Genomic DNA, 13821 nt, shown 5'->3' with positions numbered 1-13821 from the left:
CTTAAAGTAATATTTTTACCTCTCATTGGACATTCAACCTTGAAGAAGCAATTCCCTCTGGCCCCTTCTTTTTTTTGCATGAAGTCATTAAAGTTATGACAGGGTTTGTTTTGTTATTTTTGCTTTGTTTTGGTTTTGGCTTGTAAAAAAAAATCTATTTCTGCAGTTTGAAGATGGAATGTAAAATTTCTGTGCTGTATATAGAAATATATTTATTGAGCCATCCATAGACACATATCCATGCCAATTCTAATGGAAAAAATTAAAGTTTTTCTGAAATTTTCTGTGGTTAACTCCTAATTGTTAGACGTCGCCAATCTCGTGAGAACTTCTGAAATCTTTCAGGTACCCCCCGAGAAAAATCTATGTGCAACGTGAGAAGCACTTCACTTGAAGAACTTCACATGGAAAAAAGAGAATTCATTTGTTCAGCCATGAATATTTATTGGTAGGTACCATTGTAGGTTAACACAGGCGACTGACTCATTCATAGAACCTGCCACAGGGGGCTTACAGTCTATGGGACTGGTGAGAGAAAACAGTGTGGGAGATACAAGGCCAGAGTTGTTTCCAAAATATTAATCTAAAGATGAAGCAAAGACCAGCAAGATCCTGGAGGTGGGAGGAGTGAAGGGGGAAATCTGTTGAGGTAGTATGATGGGATTTAACTGAACCCTGGATGCAGGGAGGGAGGAAACAGACCACTCTCTTCTAGCATGGTGAAGCTTGAATATTGAGCTTGTGAGAAATCAGTTGTTCTGTGAGGATAATGCCTAAAATGGACTAGGGACAAGCAGGAAGAAGAGTCTTAGACCAGGGTCTTCCTCCTCACACATGCCCCACCTCTCAACCCCCAACCTCCCAAGAACTTCCTGTACTGAAACGTCACACGATGGACGGCTATCCCCAGTCACTGACTCAACCATCATGGGGACTTCAAACTGTCATTTCTCAGTTCCTTAAGAAGTCACAACCTAACCCGGTGGTAATTCCAACTCCAGGCTGAACCATGAGAGAGGCAGAGTCCTCTAGGAAGACCCTGCTTATGACAGGAATAGGACAGAGCTACAAACGGACAAACAAAATGAAAGGGGTGAATCTGTTCACTTACAGTGCTCAACAGGAACAGGTCTTGACAAAACCCAGCATGAGAGAGAGGTGGGGCACACAGGCACATGTGCAAGGAGAAGGCACGTGAAGCTATGGTCTCAGAACACCCGGGAGTATCATGGGGACTGGTCATTCCACAAGTGTGAGTCAAATGAAAAGGAACAGTGAGTTCTTAATACATACATGGCACATACATAGCCTGGCAACAGGGCATGTTTCCACCCAAAACACTGCCCCTGGGGCAAAAACACCAACGTACAGAATACAGAATGCCAAAGGACCTCAGAGAAAGTGGCAGTTTTAGGTATTAAAACATCACATTAGCAGCCAAGCGGTGTTGGTGCATGCCTTTAATCCCACCAGGCAGAGACAGGTGGGCCTCTGAGAGTGAGGCCAGCCTTGTCTACAGAGCAAGTTCCAGGACACGCAGAAACCTTGTCTCTGGAGAAACTGTTCTGTAAAGGGAGGACCCGAATTCAGTCTGTAGGACACACATGGTGTAACACGGAGGCAGATGGGTGGGTTTCTGGAGCTCACTGACTTAATCACAGCGTAATCAGAGTAACAGGTGAGAAGCCTTATTTAAAAAAAAAAAAAAAAAAAAAAAAAAAAAAAAAAAAAGGTAGAGCCTGGTGTGGTGGCACACACCTTAAATACCAGCATTTGGCAGGCAGAGGAAGGCAAATCTCTGTGAGTTAAAAAGAGCTACGTAAGCTACGTAGCAAGTTCCAGAACAGTTAGGAATACACAGTGAGACGTCTCAAAAAAAAAAAAACAAATCAAAAATCAAAATCAAGCAAAAAAAAACATGGTGGACAGCTCCTGCACACATACAGAACCACCTGTTCCCTTCCCCATAGCTCATCAGTAAATGCATCCCCTGGGGGGGAGTTGGGGGGGGGAGCTCTGTAGAGGGCAAATAAGCTCACTAAGCAGGAGTGCTGCTATGTTCTGAATGCCACCTGGGTCTTCTGGGTGGCAATTCCACCCTAGGCACTGGACAGGAAATGGGCTCCTGGCTCAATACTGTAGGTACTGCCCGAGGCCCTGCCTGCTCCTGGAAGCCCTGATTGCTCAACTGCTTCTCACCATCTCTTCCCCTTATTACTGGGCCATCATTCAAGGCAGACATAAAACCTAAGTGGGTTCACTTGTTTTGCTGTATTGTTCTTGAGCCAGGCTTTGCAATTGAGGCTGGTTTTGGATTCACAGGCCTCTCACCTTGGTGTCCTGAGCACCAGGATTAAGCATGCGCCACAGGCCCTTATTTCAACTCTCCAATCCCCACTGCTCCAACGCAGCAGCTGAGCTGCCAGGAATGCCACCTCCCAGTGAAAGCAAAGCAAAGTTTTGGTTAGGATTTACTTACTTCCAACGGGTCTGACAACAGAGACTAAGGGTATCTTGCTGCTCTTCCAGGACATAAGTTCGATTCCCAGCACCTATGTAGGAGGGCTCACTCACCTGTAATTCCAGCTCCAAGGGGCCACAGGCATCCTCAGGCACCTACACACATGGCCAACATTCACCCAAACACGTACACATAAAACACGAAGACTCACTTGGCTAAAATACCCATCACAGGTCCTAGGTCTTAAGCTCATTAACAACCATCTACTGAGTCTTCCCTACAAATCAAATCTTAATTTGACATGAGAAGGTTGAGGGCCAGGCACTTCTGAAAAAGCCTGTGCTTTCTTGTGCGACCACGAGCGCCTCTTAAGCTCTGGGGTTTAGGTTTCACATGGTGTCACTGACATCCAGATTTCCAGCAGTGCAAAATGTGCTGCCAATTCAGGCCTGTGCCCTTCCAAAGCACACTCCCACCCCAGTGCTGCTCGCTGCTGGGAAGCAGGGCTGAAGCAATTCCCTAACCAGTCACAAGCAATACTGCTACATCCCTATACATGCACACCCGCGCATGCACACACACACACACACAGAGCTGTACTGCTACACATTTATTTGAGGTAGAAGAGAATGGGCCTTTCCTATCTATTTCTCAGATCATTGTTACCCTTGGTCTCTAGAGAATGTGGGTCGTTGCCATGCTCCCATGACACCCCCTCACCTTGCACTGCAAGTATTAATCACCTCATCAGGTTAATACTCCTAAGAAGAGCTTCCTTTCTAAATGCACAACTTAGTAGTCAGTTGTGAAAACCATTTTTAGACCTACCCGAGTTACTGAGACTTTCAGAGAATATTTTATGGGCCAGACTAGCCTAGAACTTGAAAGTTCTTCCTGTGACTGAGGCCTCTAGCATCTGAGACTATACAGGCCTTTGCCATTGGGCACCACTTGGACTTTTCTCAGAAGTAATGTGAGGTTTTGACAATCACACTATGCAACCTTGGTGGGACTGGAACTTGCTTCACAGACCAGGTTAGCCCACAGAACCACACACAAGCTTTTGCCTCCTGAGTGCTGGGATTATTGTCATGAGCCACCAAGCCTGGCTCAGTTGTCTCTCTTGTCACCATAAGCTTTACTACAGAAGTACATACTGCACACGTCTGTCTGCATTATCGATGCCTGAAACAAGTGGTTTAAACGGACCGCAAAGCAGTCATGTGACTTGGCTACCTCCGTTCATAAGCAGATGCTGCCAATATTCAGATCTGTAAGGTACTGAGACCAAACCTGACAACCTCACACCGTTTTCATCCCAACTACCCTTTCTAACAACAAAACTATATAACATGCTTGTGACAGTTCTAAAGTCAGAGAGCTAGGGAGATGGCTGAGGCTAAAGCACTACGGGCAAGTATGAAGACCTGACTAATGGCCAGAAGCCACAGGAAAGCCAGACATGGCGGCACATGCCTGAAATCCCTGTGCCCTTACAGCAAGATGAGAGGCAAAAACAGGAGCCCATAGAAGCTTGTGGCTTATGGGCCCGTTTCAAACAGTGGAATATAAGGCCTGGCTCCCAAATTGTCCTGACTTCCACAAGCATGCTGTGGTACACCCATGTATGAAGACACACAGACACACACACACAGACACTCTGGTTGTCTACAGACTAATAGTGATTTGTCCACAGAGGCTTGTGTGGACAAAACCTTCACCCATGTCACACACAGCACTCAACACACAACACTGGGAAGTGAGTTTTAGCAGTCTACATTGCCAGATGAAGTTTTCTTCCAGAAATATTTTAATAAAAATTGGCCTTTTCCAAGAAACACCCACTGCGTTGTCCATCAGTAAAAGAGAACCGTAACAAAATAGAAAATTTACCATATGGCTATGATTTAAAGAAAAAAATGCAGACCCTAGAGCACGTTAGCCAAGTCCAATATTCAACCAAATTTCTCTTCTGGCCCAGCAGGAACCCTGACAGACAGCAGAGCAGAGCGTGGCGCACAGAGCCACTGAGGTCACCGGCCTCACAGAAGCACCTTCCTCAACAGCATCCCAGTCTGGGGCGTGATTTTAGGATAAGGCAGAACAATGTTAACACGACACATACACGTGATCAAAAAAATTCTACAGTTCCCCCACATACTCTGAATCTGAAAACAAATCTAGAATCTTTATTACTTTTCTTTAAACAATTGCCAGGACCGACCGGAATCAAAGATAAATAGAAGGCACAGTTTTGCTTGGTTTTTGTTATCAGATTTGGGGGTTTGTTTTCTTGTGGGAATTTTTTGTCCTTTTTTCTTTTTTCTTTTTTTTTCTTTTTCTTTTTTTTACAAATACAAATAAAACATGAAAAACTCTACCTCAAAAAAAAATTTCTAACAGGTCAACAAAAGTCCTTAGCTGTGTTCTAGACATTGACAGGCTACATTTCACAATTTAAAATCCAATGGTAAAAATGGAGGCTTAGAGTTGTTTGGTAATCACATGTCAAAAGAACCAAGGTCTGCAACCACCTTTTATTCAGTTAGCCACACCAGCAGGGACCCAGCGCCAGTTGCCTGCCAAAAGGCAATTTTTCCACACCAGAAAGGAGTCGTGACTTGATTTTTCCTGCTTCCAAAATGTTTATCAAATCCTGTGTCTCCCAACAAGTGAANCATTCGCTGTCAGCGAAGCCGAGACACGCTCCTCTGGGGAATGGCCGTGAAAGTCCAGTCTGTATGCGCAGCNTGAGCAGGAAGGTCGGTCTTTCCTCTTCTTTACAAGCTATTCCTCCTAAAGTATCATTCCGGAAAACTGGGAATGAAGGACTAAGGGGTCAGGGGAGGAAAGGGGGTTGGGAGCACACACCATGAACACAAGCGAAATGAAAATTGTACAAACTCAAGCAGTTTATAATAGACTATTCCGAGACACCAAACGCTGGTTGAAGGAATTCACCATTCTGCAGGAGCCGGGGCTGTGTGCTGTGTGGAGATCTGAGCCAAGCAATTCACTGCCTTGGAGTTGTAATCCCCCTGCCCACGCCAAAGCCTGGTTTCTGCACCATGCCTCCACGGGGAGGGCCTCTCATCCCACCACTCGGCCCACCACGGGGGCCTCCAGGTCCCCGAAGGCGGTTATCCCTGCGGTCGCCTTCTCTGGCAGCTCGCGTCTTCTTCTCTTCCACATTCAGGCGGACCGCGCCTCGGAACATGATGGGCTGTGTGAGGACCAAGGAAAGCAGACACTCAGATCAGCCCTGACCGTGACTATCAAAAGTGAGCAAAGTCACCCTACTGAGCAAGCAGCTTTCTACCAACTAGTTCGCACAAAGTACTGAGCTCAGAAAACATCTGTGTGACTGGTGCATGCAGATGTGGTGAACCATGCAAGAAGCAGGAAAGTGCCGATGTAAACAGCCCTGAAGCATGAGTATCACTGGACTAATAACCAAAGCAAACTCCAGGAAACACCATGATACAGATGCCTCCACAGCGTTGAGAATAAAACCTTCTCACATACTTAGGCAAAATACTGGTACCTCAAGTAAAAACACCACGAAACTGACTTAAACAAAATTCATAGAGTCCTGTAATTTAGGGGTGAGAAAGGAAGGCATGGCCTCCTAGCTGAAAAATGACACTCAACTATACTAGTGAGTACACTCACTACACACAGCAACACTCAGCAAGCCAGTGCTGAAACCCCAGCCTCCCCCCTCCTCACACACACACACACACACACACACACACACACACACACAGACTGAGGGAGTGCAGCACAGTGAGATGGAAAGAGGGCAGAGGCACCTGAGCCATCGTCTCCAGCAAGCACAACTTCACAACTTCTGGGAGGTGGGCCTGAACAGCCAGAAGCCTTGGGAGTTATCACAATAGGTAACTCCATGTCCAGGGCATGTATCCCACTCTTCTCATCCCTAAGGCACTGCACACACCTGGCACACGCACACACACCTGGCACACGCACACACACATAACACACACACACACAATGAAAATTTGCTTACCCTATTATTAAGAACCTTCTGAACAGGTTCAGAATCATCAAACACAACAAAACCGAAATTGGGTAACTTCCCACCACTGTTGATGCGCAGCTCCACCACATTGCCAAAATCTGCAAGAGCAAACCACTCATAACTTCTCTGCAGACAGCCGGCTTACCCACATGCAGTTCAGATCAGACAGAGATGAACTAGGAACTTAAATGCAGTTGATTGCTAAAATGTCACATTAAAATGCAAAATTCAATAATAAGCTCCTTAGATGAATACTTAAAACTGAGATCATAAATTCTTAAAGCTGTGGGGTTTTTGAATATCAGAGCTTCAAAATAAAATGATCCAAGTGGACAAGGCATTGTGTCTCACGTGTTCCTTGTATACCACTGTAAAGGAATTTTATAAAACAATATAGCATGCGTACAACTCATGACACTGAGGTCAAGGTGGAATTTTCCACTTGATGTCACAATCAAGGGAAGTACAAGTTATGACTGAGTGAACACTCAGCCCAAACTCACTGTGCCCAGGACTAAACAGACCACTAAGACCTGACACTACACCTGTACCTCCACTAGGTGGCACTGCCTAAGAACTCATGGCCACACTGAGAAGCAGCACCTACTTTGGAAAAAATCCTTCAGTTCCGACTTGTCAACCTCATGTGGCAGGTTCCCAATGAAGAGTTGGTGACTGTCAGGGTGCCTCACCATCCTTCGAGGTTCCACATCTCCTGGTTCACCAGCCTCACGGACTGAAGAGACAAAACAGACTCTCAGGGACTCTTCACAAACAAGTTTCCCTCTGCCCAAAACCAAGTTGTTCCATTGCCCCAGCCAGGTCTTGTCTTATCTCAAAGTTCTTATATCAAAACCACCCCAAGCTAGAAGTCACCAGAGCTCTTACTTGGTCGGGGTCCTCTCTGAGGAGGGATATTGATTCGCTGCTCTCGAACTCTCTGATCTCTCTGAGGCCTTTGTGGTGGGATCTGAGAGTCAGGTTTAGATTCTGGACGGGGCTAAAAGGGGTTACAGAACAACCTTTGTGAGAAGCCAAAGCAGTTTATCTGATCTTTTCTTTTTACATTTCGATGTGTGTGTGTGTTGGGGGGGGGGGGGGAATACCACACACACACACACACACACACACACACACACACAAATGGGTCCCTCGTGTCCAGTTCAGGTGCCTTTGATGCCCTGAGCCACCTCCCCAGCTCTGTCATTGGCTTTTCGTTTCCCTTTTTTTCCAACATGTCTGTCCAAGTGTTTTGCTTGCATGCATCTGTATGTTTTGACAGAGGAAGCCAGAAGGCGGCATTGGATCCGCTGGAACTAGAGTTATAGATGGTTGTAAGCCACCATGTCGGTGCTGACAATTAAACCCAGATCCTCTTTCAAGAACAGGAAAGATCTTTTTTTTTCTTTTTACTGTATATAATTATTTATTTTTAAAAATTAAATCAAATAAATTATTTGAGGGATTTGATTCCTTTGCTGTCCATCCAGGTTACCTTTCTCAAATGTCCATCAGTCAGCCAGCCATCCACCCATCACCATGTTCCCAACAGGTTCCCAACAGCATATGAAGAACCTCATGGAAATTTCTTTTTATGGTCATGTCCACAGCAAATGAGAAACTGCATTCTAAAAGCCTTGGTAATGACCATTATAAAAAATGACTAGAACAGGAAAGATCTTAACCATTGAGCCATTAATCCAACCATGCTCCCTGCACACTTTAACTTAAAAAAAAAATACATATATATATATACATATATATGTGTGTGTATATGCATATATATGTTTATCTGTGTATATATCTATATACATATCTTATATATTCATAACTTAATATACATATATAACTTAAAATAAATGTGTGTAGGGTAGGAGCACTGGTAAGGTCTTCCTGAGGATCCAAGTTCAAGTCCCAGAACCCACCTCGTTTCTTACAACTATAACTGCAGTGCCCTATTCTGGCCTCCAAGGATAGCAGAGAGACACGATGCAAACAAACTTGCAGGCAAATATTCATAACCATACAATCAAAGAGTAAATGTTTAAAAAGTATGTGACCCATGAGTCTCTGTTCACTCAAACTCATGCATCGTCTGAAGGCAGAAGAGGACATGGGGTCCCTAGGACTGGAGTTTCAGACAGTCATAAGCCATCATATGACACTGGGAAATTGAACCCAGTCCTCTGCAAGGGCAGTAAATGCTCCTTCTAACAGCCGAGCTGTCTCTCCCACATCTTGTCAATTTTCTTAAACAAAACTGTGAACCTAGAAAAACAGAAATTCTGGCTCCAAGGACGTGAGACTACTAGGCAGCGCCAAGTTTTACAGGCCAGCCAACCTCCCCTAATCTGAGAGCTCCAGGTCAACAGAGACCTTGTCTCAAAAAAAAAAAAAAAAAAAAAAACAAAAAACAAACCAAAACCAAAGTACACAGCTCCCAAGGAAAAATGTCAGAAGTTGGCCTCTGGCTTCTACCTGCATGCACACACTCACATCAAAAAGACCCTGCTTCCTGTCAGGTGCTACTCTAACTACTGTGCAGTTCACCACACTGCAGTCCTCAATGAACCAACACAGCCCAGGGAAACACCTCCCATCCGCCCCCTGTGGACCAGGCTCCCTCACGTCCACAGCGTAGTTAAATCTGCCCAAAGTCCTAGATTCAGACCCTTACCTGTGACGCTGGCACTTTGACCACATGAGGTGGTGTCCCCGTCACTGGAACAGCCCCACTGGGAGGAAGGTTCTTACTCGTCACAGATGCCCAAGAAAACGTCTAGAGAAGAACAGGACATGCATGTCAGAGCCACACAGAGCCATTAACTTCTGCTCCGCATCATCTCTACATCACTCACAGGCAGGAGTCTACAAGCATCTGCCACCTCACAAACTGCCTTAGAAGCAGCCCTGCCTATCATCACACCCCCATAATCCAAGTACTTAGGGGACTAAGATAAGCCAGCCTGGGCTAAATAGTTAGAGCATCTTAAAAGTCAACTAAGTAATTATAAAGAAGAAAAAAATTAAAAATAAACTAGCGGGGGGGGGGGGGGCTGCCTTTAAGCCCAGCACTTGAAAGGCAGAGGTAGGTGGATTTCTGAGTTCGAGGCCAGGCTGGCCTACAGAGCAAGTTCCAGAACAGCCAAAGCTACACAGAGAAACCATGTCTCAAATAAATAAACTAGCAGAGAGTAAATATGTGGCTCAATTAGCAACAGCTTTTTTGCACAAACTCCAGGGCTTAGTCCTGAGTGCCTTATGAATCAGGCAAGGCAACACAGAACTATAATCCCAACAAATAGGAAATAGGAGCCAGAGAATCAGCCTCAGCTGTGTCTGGAGTTTGAGGCCAGCCTGGGGCATGCCTGACACATACACTCCCACCCACAACCTGGAGCTGACCTTTAGCATAGCAACAACAAACAGGTAATAAGACAGCAATACAGTGCTAAGCCACAACCCATACCCTCAAGTCCTCCTGTGCCGGGGCCACGTCAGCCGGGGCCGGGGAAGTGCTCTTCTGCACATCGTCGGGAGCAGCTTCTTCCAATGCAGCCTCAGGCTTGTCCTCTTGAATGTCAGACACAGGTTCCGGCTCCGGCTCTGGCTCTGGCTCCGGTTCTGGCTCCACTACAGGCTCCTCTAAATGCTCCTCCAAGTCATTGCTGTCATGGAATGGAAAATCTGACCTGTCTCTGGGACTCACCCAGACACTCTGAGCCATCTAATGACTCCAGAGAGTCTCAGGACAAGAGCTTGATAGCTACATTCTGATAAATATAATGACCCAAACAGAATCAAGTGGTTTTCAGTTAATGTTAATTAGCTTATTAATATATGTATCACCAAACCCTTGTACTGAATGGGCTAGCGAAAGATCAAACTCTCTGAGGCCTAGCACAGGCCCAGCAAGCCAAGTAAGGCAAGCCAGTCTCAAAATATAGTAAATGTTATCATCTGTGGCTTTAACCACACAAAACAGGCCCCATAGAAATACACCAGGGGACTGGAGAAGTGGCTTAGTGGCTAAGATCTTTCTTTCTGAGGCCCTAACTGCCCATGTGATCCAAGCCCTTTTCTGATGTGCAGAAGCACATGCACACAGAACACCCACATACATATAACACATAGATAAATCAATCTTTAACAAAATCCATGCACCAGGATTGCTAACTGGGAGAGAAGACATCAGTTATGAGCAAGAACAGTGGTTATATTCCCGAATACCAGCTGCCAAGGAACGCTGTCCCTGGCCTTGCGCTCCCTCCTGATACCTGACCTCAGTAAGTTCGGTAAAACACATCTTCACTCTCAGCCTAGCATGAACAGGTGTGACCACACCTTGATAAACACTTGACCGGGAGCATTGAACACTGAGCACTGACATATGGAACAATCATGGCACAGTGGCCTATCAGGAACATAAAAAACTAAGACAACATCACACTCATTATTTGAGGTCATGAGAAAATTTTAAATAAGGGTTTTGTAGTGTAGGCCAAAACTGTCCTCTTAAAAATAGTATTTTTATATGTCTACATGTTCTTAAGTGTATACATGTTTTTAAGTGTATACAGGTGCACTAAAAACATGATTCCTGCAACTCGAGTTAAAGCAAGGACTAAGCTACCATGTGAGTGGTGGGAACTAAACTCAAGTCTTCTGCAAAAGCAGCCAGTGCCCTTATCACAGCTGAGCAGTCTCTCCAGCCCTCAGGACAGTCTTAAATTCACAGCACACACGAGGCGGTGAGAAAAGATCCTGAAGGTCAATTCTCTCTTTCTAACACGGGGTTCCAGGAACCTAACTCAGGTTCCTCTGAGCTGCAGGGCTGGGCTATGAAATTCATTATTACTCAGCGTATGGCTTCGACATTTTATTACTCTAGTTAAATGAACTCTTCTGATATATGTGTGCGTGCCTATAATCCCAGCATCTTGAACACTCAATGTTCTAGGCTTAGCCTCAGCTACATGGTGAGCACCTGTCTTCAAAACAATTAGCAACCTAAACCATACACATTCAACAGTTTCCATAGTATCTCCTATAAAATAAGTAAAAGTTGCATATTGCTAGTTATTAAGAAATAACACAATTAAAATATTTTCCCAAAAAATTACCATAGTTTTGTTGCTGAGCCCATGCAGGCAATGTTCAAACTCACAGCAATCCCCTTGCCTCAGCCTCTGGAACACTGGAATTACAGGCATGTCTCCACATATGACTTACACAATGCTGAGGGTCAAACCCATGAGCTGGCACATACTTGCCAATCTCTCTCCACTGATCCGACATCCAGACTCTGCTCACCTCCTGAAATTAACCCCTAGAAGACACGTCTGTCTCCAACTAATCCACGTTCTTATTGCAAGCCTGGGCAAGTGAAGAGAAGTTTCCTTACCTGACAGTCTGATCATAGAAAGTTCCAGAATCATCAGGCACCACCTCTGGTGTCTGCTGTCTTTCTTCAGGTTCTTCTACCTCTTCCTCGGATTCTAAAAAAGGAAGAGATGTAAAATAACTACAATTATTTTATAGTCACAAACTTGAAAGCACGGCAATCTGGTAAAGCCATGGCAGGCTTTAAGGGAAAAATTTAAGCATTTTAATTAAGAACACTGAATCTTAAAAAAAAAAAAGGCTCTTTAAATCTTTCCAGTCATCATGCCTCCCCAAGATACTTTATTCCCCCTAAAACTGTGAGAAAAAAAAAAATTCTTTCCAAAGTTTATTTATTTATCACAGCAACAGAGAAACTGAAATGCCTGCCACAGGCTTCAGAATTGCTCTGAATCCAAGGTGGGGATGGGAGGTCATTCTGCCCTGGGTTCAGCAGCTTTACTTTTGCCTTGGCTGAATAAACCAAGTATACAGAAGGAGTGAAGAGTGCAGAACCCCCGTTTATTACAAAGGTCCACCTGGAAGGCACACATGCCCCCAAGTAAACTGAGGCTAGAGAACAATGAGAATCAGTCCTTGCTACCATGCTGTGGTCACATGGTTCTCATCAGGATGGTAGGATGGTCTCCCCTGGGTCTATACCCCAGAGACAAACAATGGGTGCAGGGAGGGTGAAGCCAGCCTACAGAAGAAGGACTGAACCTAACAGATCTATATATTTAGAGCTCAGGACACACAGAGACTATATTCCCCCTCAGGTCTGATGCTGCACCCTGGTCTGCCCTTTCTTCTAGGCACCTTCTACACTTTCAACAGCAAAAAGCTTTAGAACAGCATTCCCTGCAGAGCCAAAGGCAGGTACTTCTACTGCCCATTCTACAAGACCGGGGCTCCCTAAAAAGATGGCATACTTTCACCACCACTCAGTGCAACACAGGTCTATCAGGCCTTCTGCATGGTATTCTGCACTGAGCCATGCTAACTGGCTTGCTTCTGACCCAAGAGTAACTAACCATTCACATTAACTAGGTGTGGTGGTTTGAAGAAGTGTAGCCTCCACAGTTTCAATGCTTAGCCATAGGGAGTGAGTGGCACTATTAGAAAGTGTGGCCTAATTGAAATAGACATGACCTTGCTGAAGAAACAATGTCACTGTATAGACAGGCTCTGAGGTCTCCGATGCTCAAGCTCTCTACCCAGTGTAGAATCAGCCTCTTCCAGGATGCCTTCTGATGCTAGATGCTGAACTCTGGGCTCTTCAGCATCATGACTGTCTACATACTGCACACTTTCTGCCATGATGAGAATGGAATGAACTTCTGAAACTAAGCCAGTCCCCCATAAATGTTTGCCTTTGTAAGACTTGCCTTGGTCATGGTGTCTCTTCCCAGCAATAAAATCCCTGTAGACCCCTCACACTGGTAATACATAAAATACAGTGTAACAAGAAACCTCTTAAGTCAGCCTGATGCCACACAAGTAACCATGACAACAGATTCACACTTACCCTCTTGAGGCTCTGTGACAAAGCCACCGAAGACCTCGTCTTGGTATCTGAAGATGTCATTATGAACATAGAATTTGTTGGCAACAGAGCCCTGCAATGTCAGCAACAAATTTTCAGTTATTAAGACTTATAAAAAACTGAGCTGTGAGCATTCATCTGTTTCCAGCTTCTGATGCAATGTAGCCAGCCTCCTCATTTCCCACTGTCTGCCATAAAGGACTGTACCCTCAAAAACAAAAACAAAACAAAACAAAACAAAACAAAACAAAACAAAATGTGAACCAAAGCAAACCCTTTCTTCCTTTAAAAAACAAAAATCAGGGGCTGGTGAGATGGCTCAGTGGGTAAGAGCACCCGACTGCTCTTCCAAAGGTCCAGAGTTCAAATCCCAGCAACCACATGGTGGCT

At 45.0% G+C, this 13821-nt stretch overlaps 1 protein-coding gene and 1 pseudogene across 1 annotated transcript in view; both read right to left on the bottom strand.

Moving 5' to 3' along the window:
* Nucleotides 1–4258: 4258 nt before the first annotated feature.
* The window catches only part of G3bp1 (G3BP stress granule assembly factor 1), a 31367-nt gene continuing 21804 nt past the window's right edge, over nt 4259–13821 (bottom strand). The window contains exons 5-12 of the mRNA XM_021177947.1: nt 13414–13504; nt 11908–12001; nt 9973–10171; nt 9181–9282; nt 7392–7503; nt 7111–7239; nt 6492–6601; nt 4259–5684 (exon numbers count right to left, since the gene is read on the bottom strand). Of these exons, the coding sequence (XP_021033606.1) occupies nt 5475–5684; nt 6492–6601; nt 7111–7239; nt 7392–7503; nt 9181–9282; nt 9973–10171; nt 11908–12001; nt 13414–13504 (1047 nt within the window). The 3' untranslated portion in view covers nt 4259–5474. The remainder of the gene's footprint in view (nt 5685–6491; nt 6602–7110; nt 7240–7391; nt 7504–9180; nt 9283–9972; nt 10172–11907; nt 12002–13413; nt 13505–13821) is intronic.
* On the bottom strand, nt 8041–8153 carry LOC115032666 (annotated as a pseudogene).

The sequence above is a fragment of the Mus caroli genome, chromosome 11, assembly GCF_900094665.2.
Source record: "Mus caroli chromosome 11, CAROLI_EIJ_v1.1, whole genome shotgun sequence".
Classification (NCBI taxonomy): Eukaryota; Metazoa; Chordata; class Mammalia; order Rodentia; family Muridae; genus Mus; species Mus caroli.
Note: the sequence above shows the minus strand (reverse complement) of the source record. Positions and strands in the feature narration are given on the sequence as shown.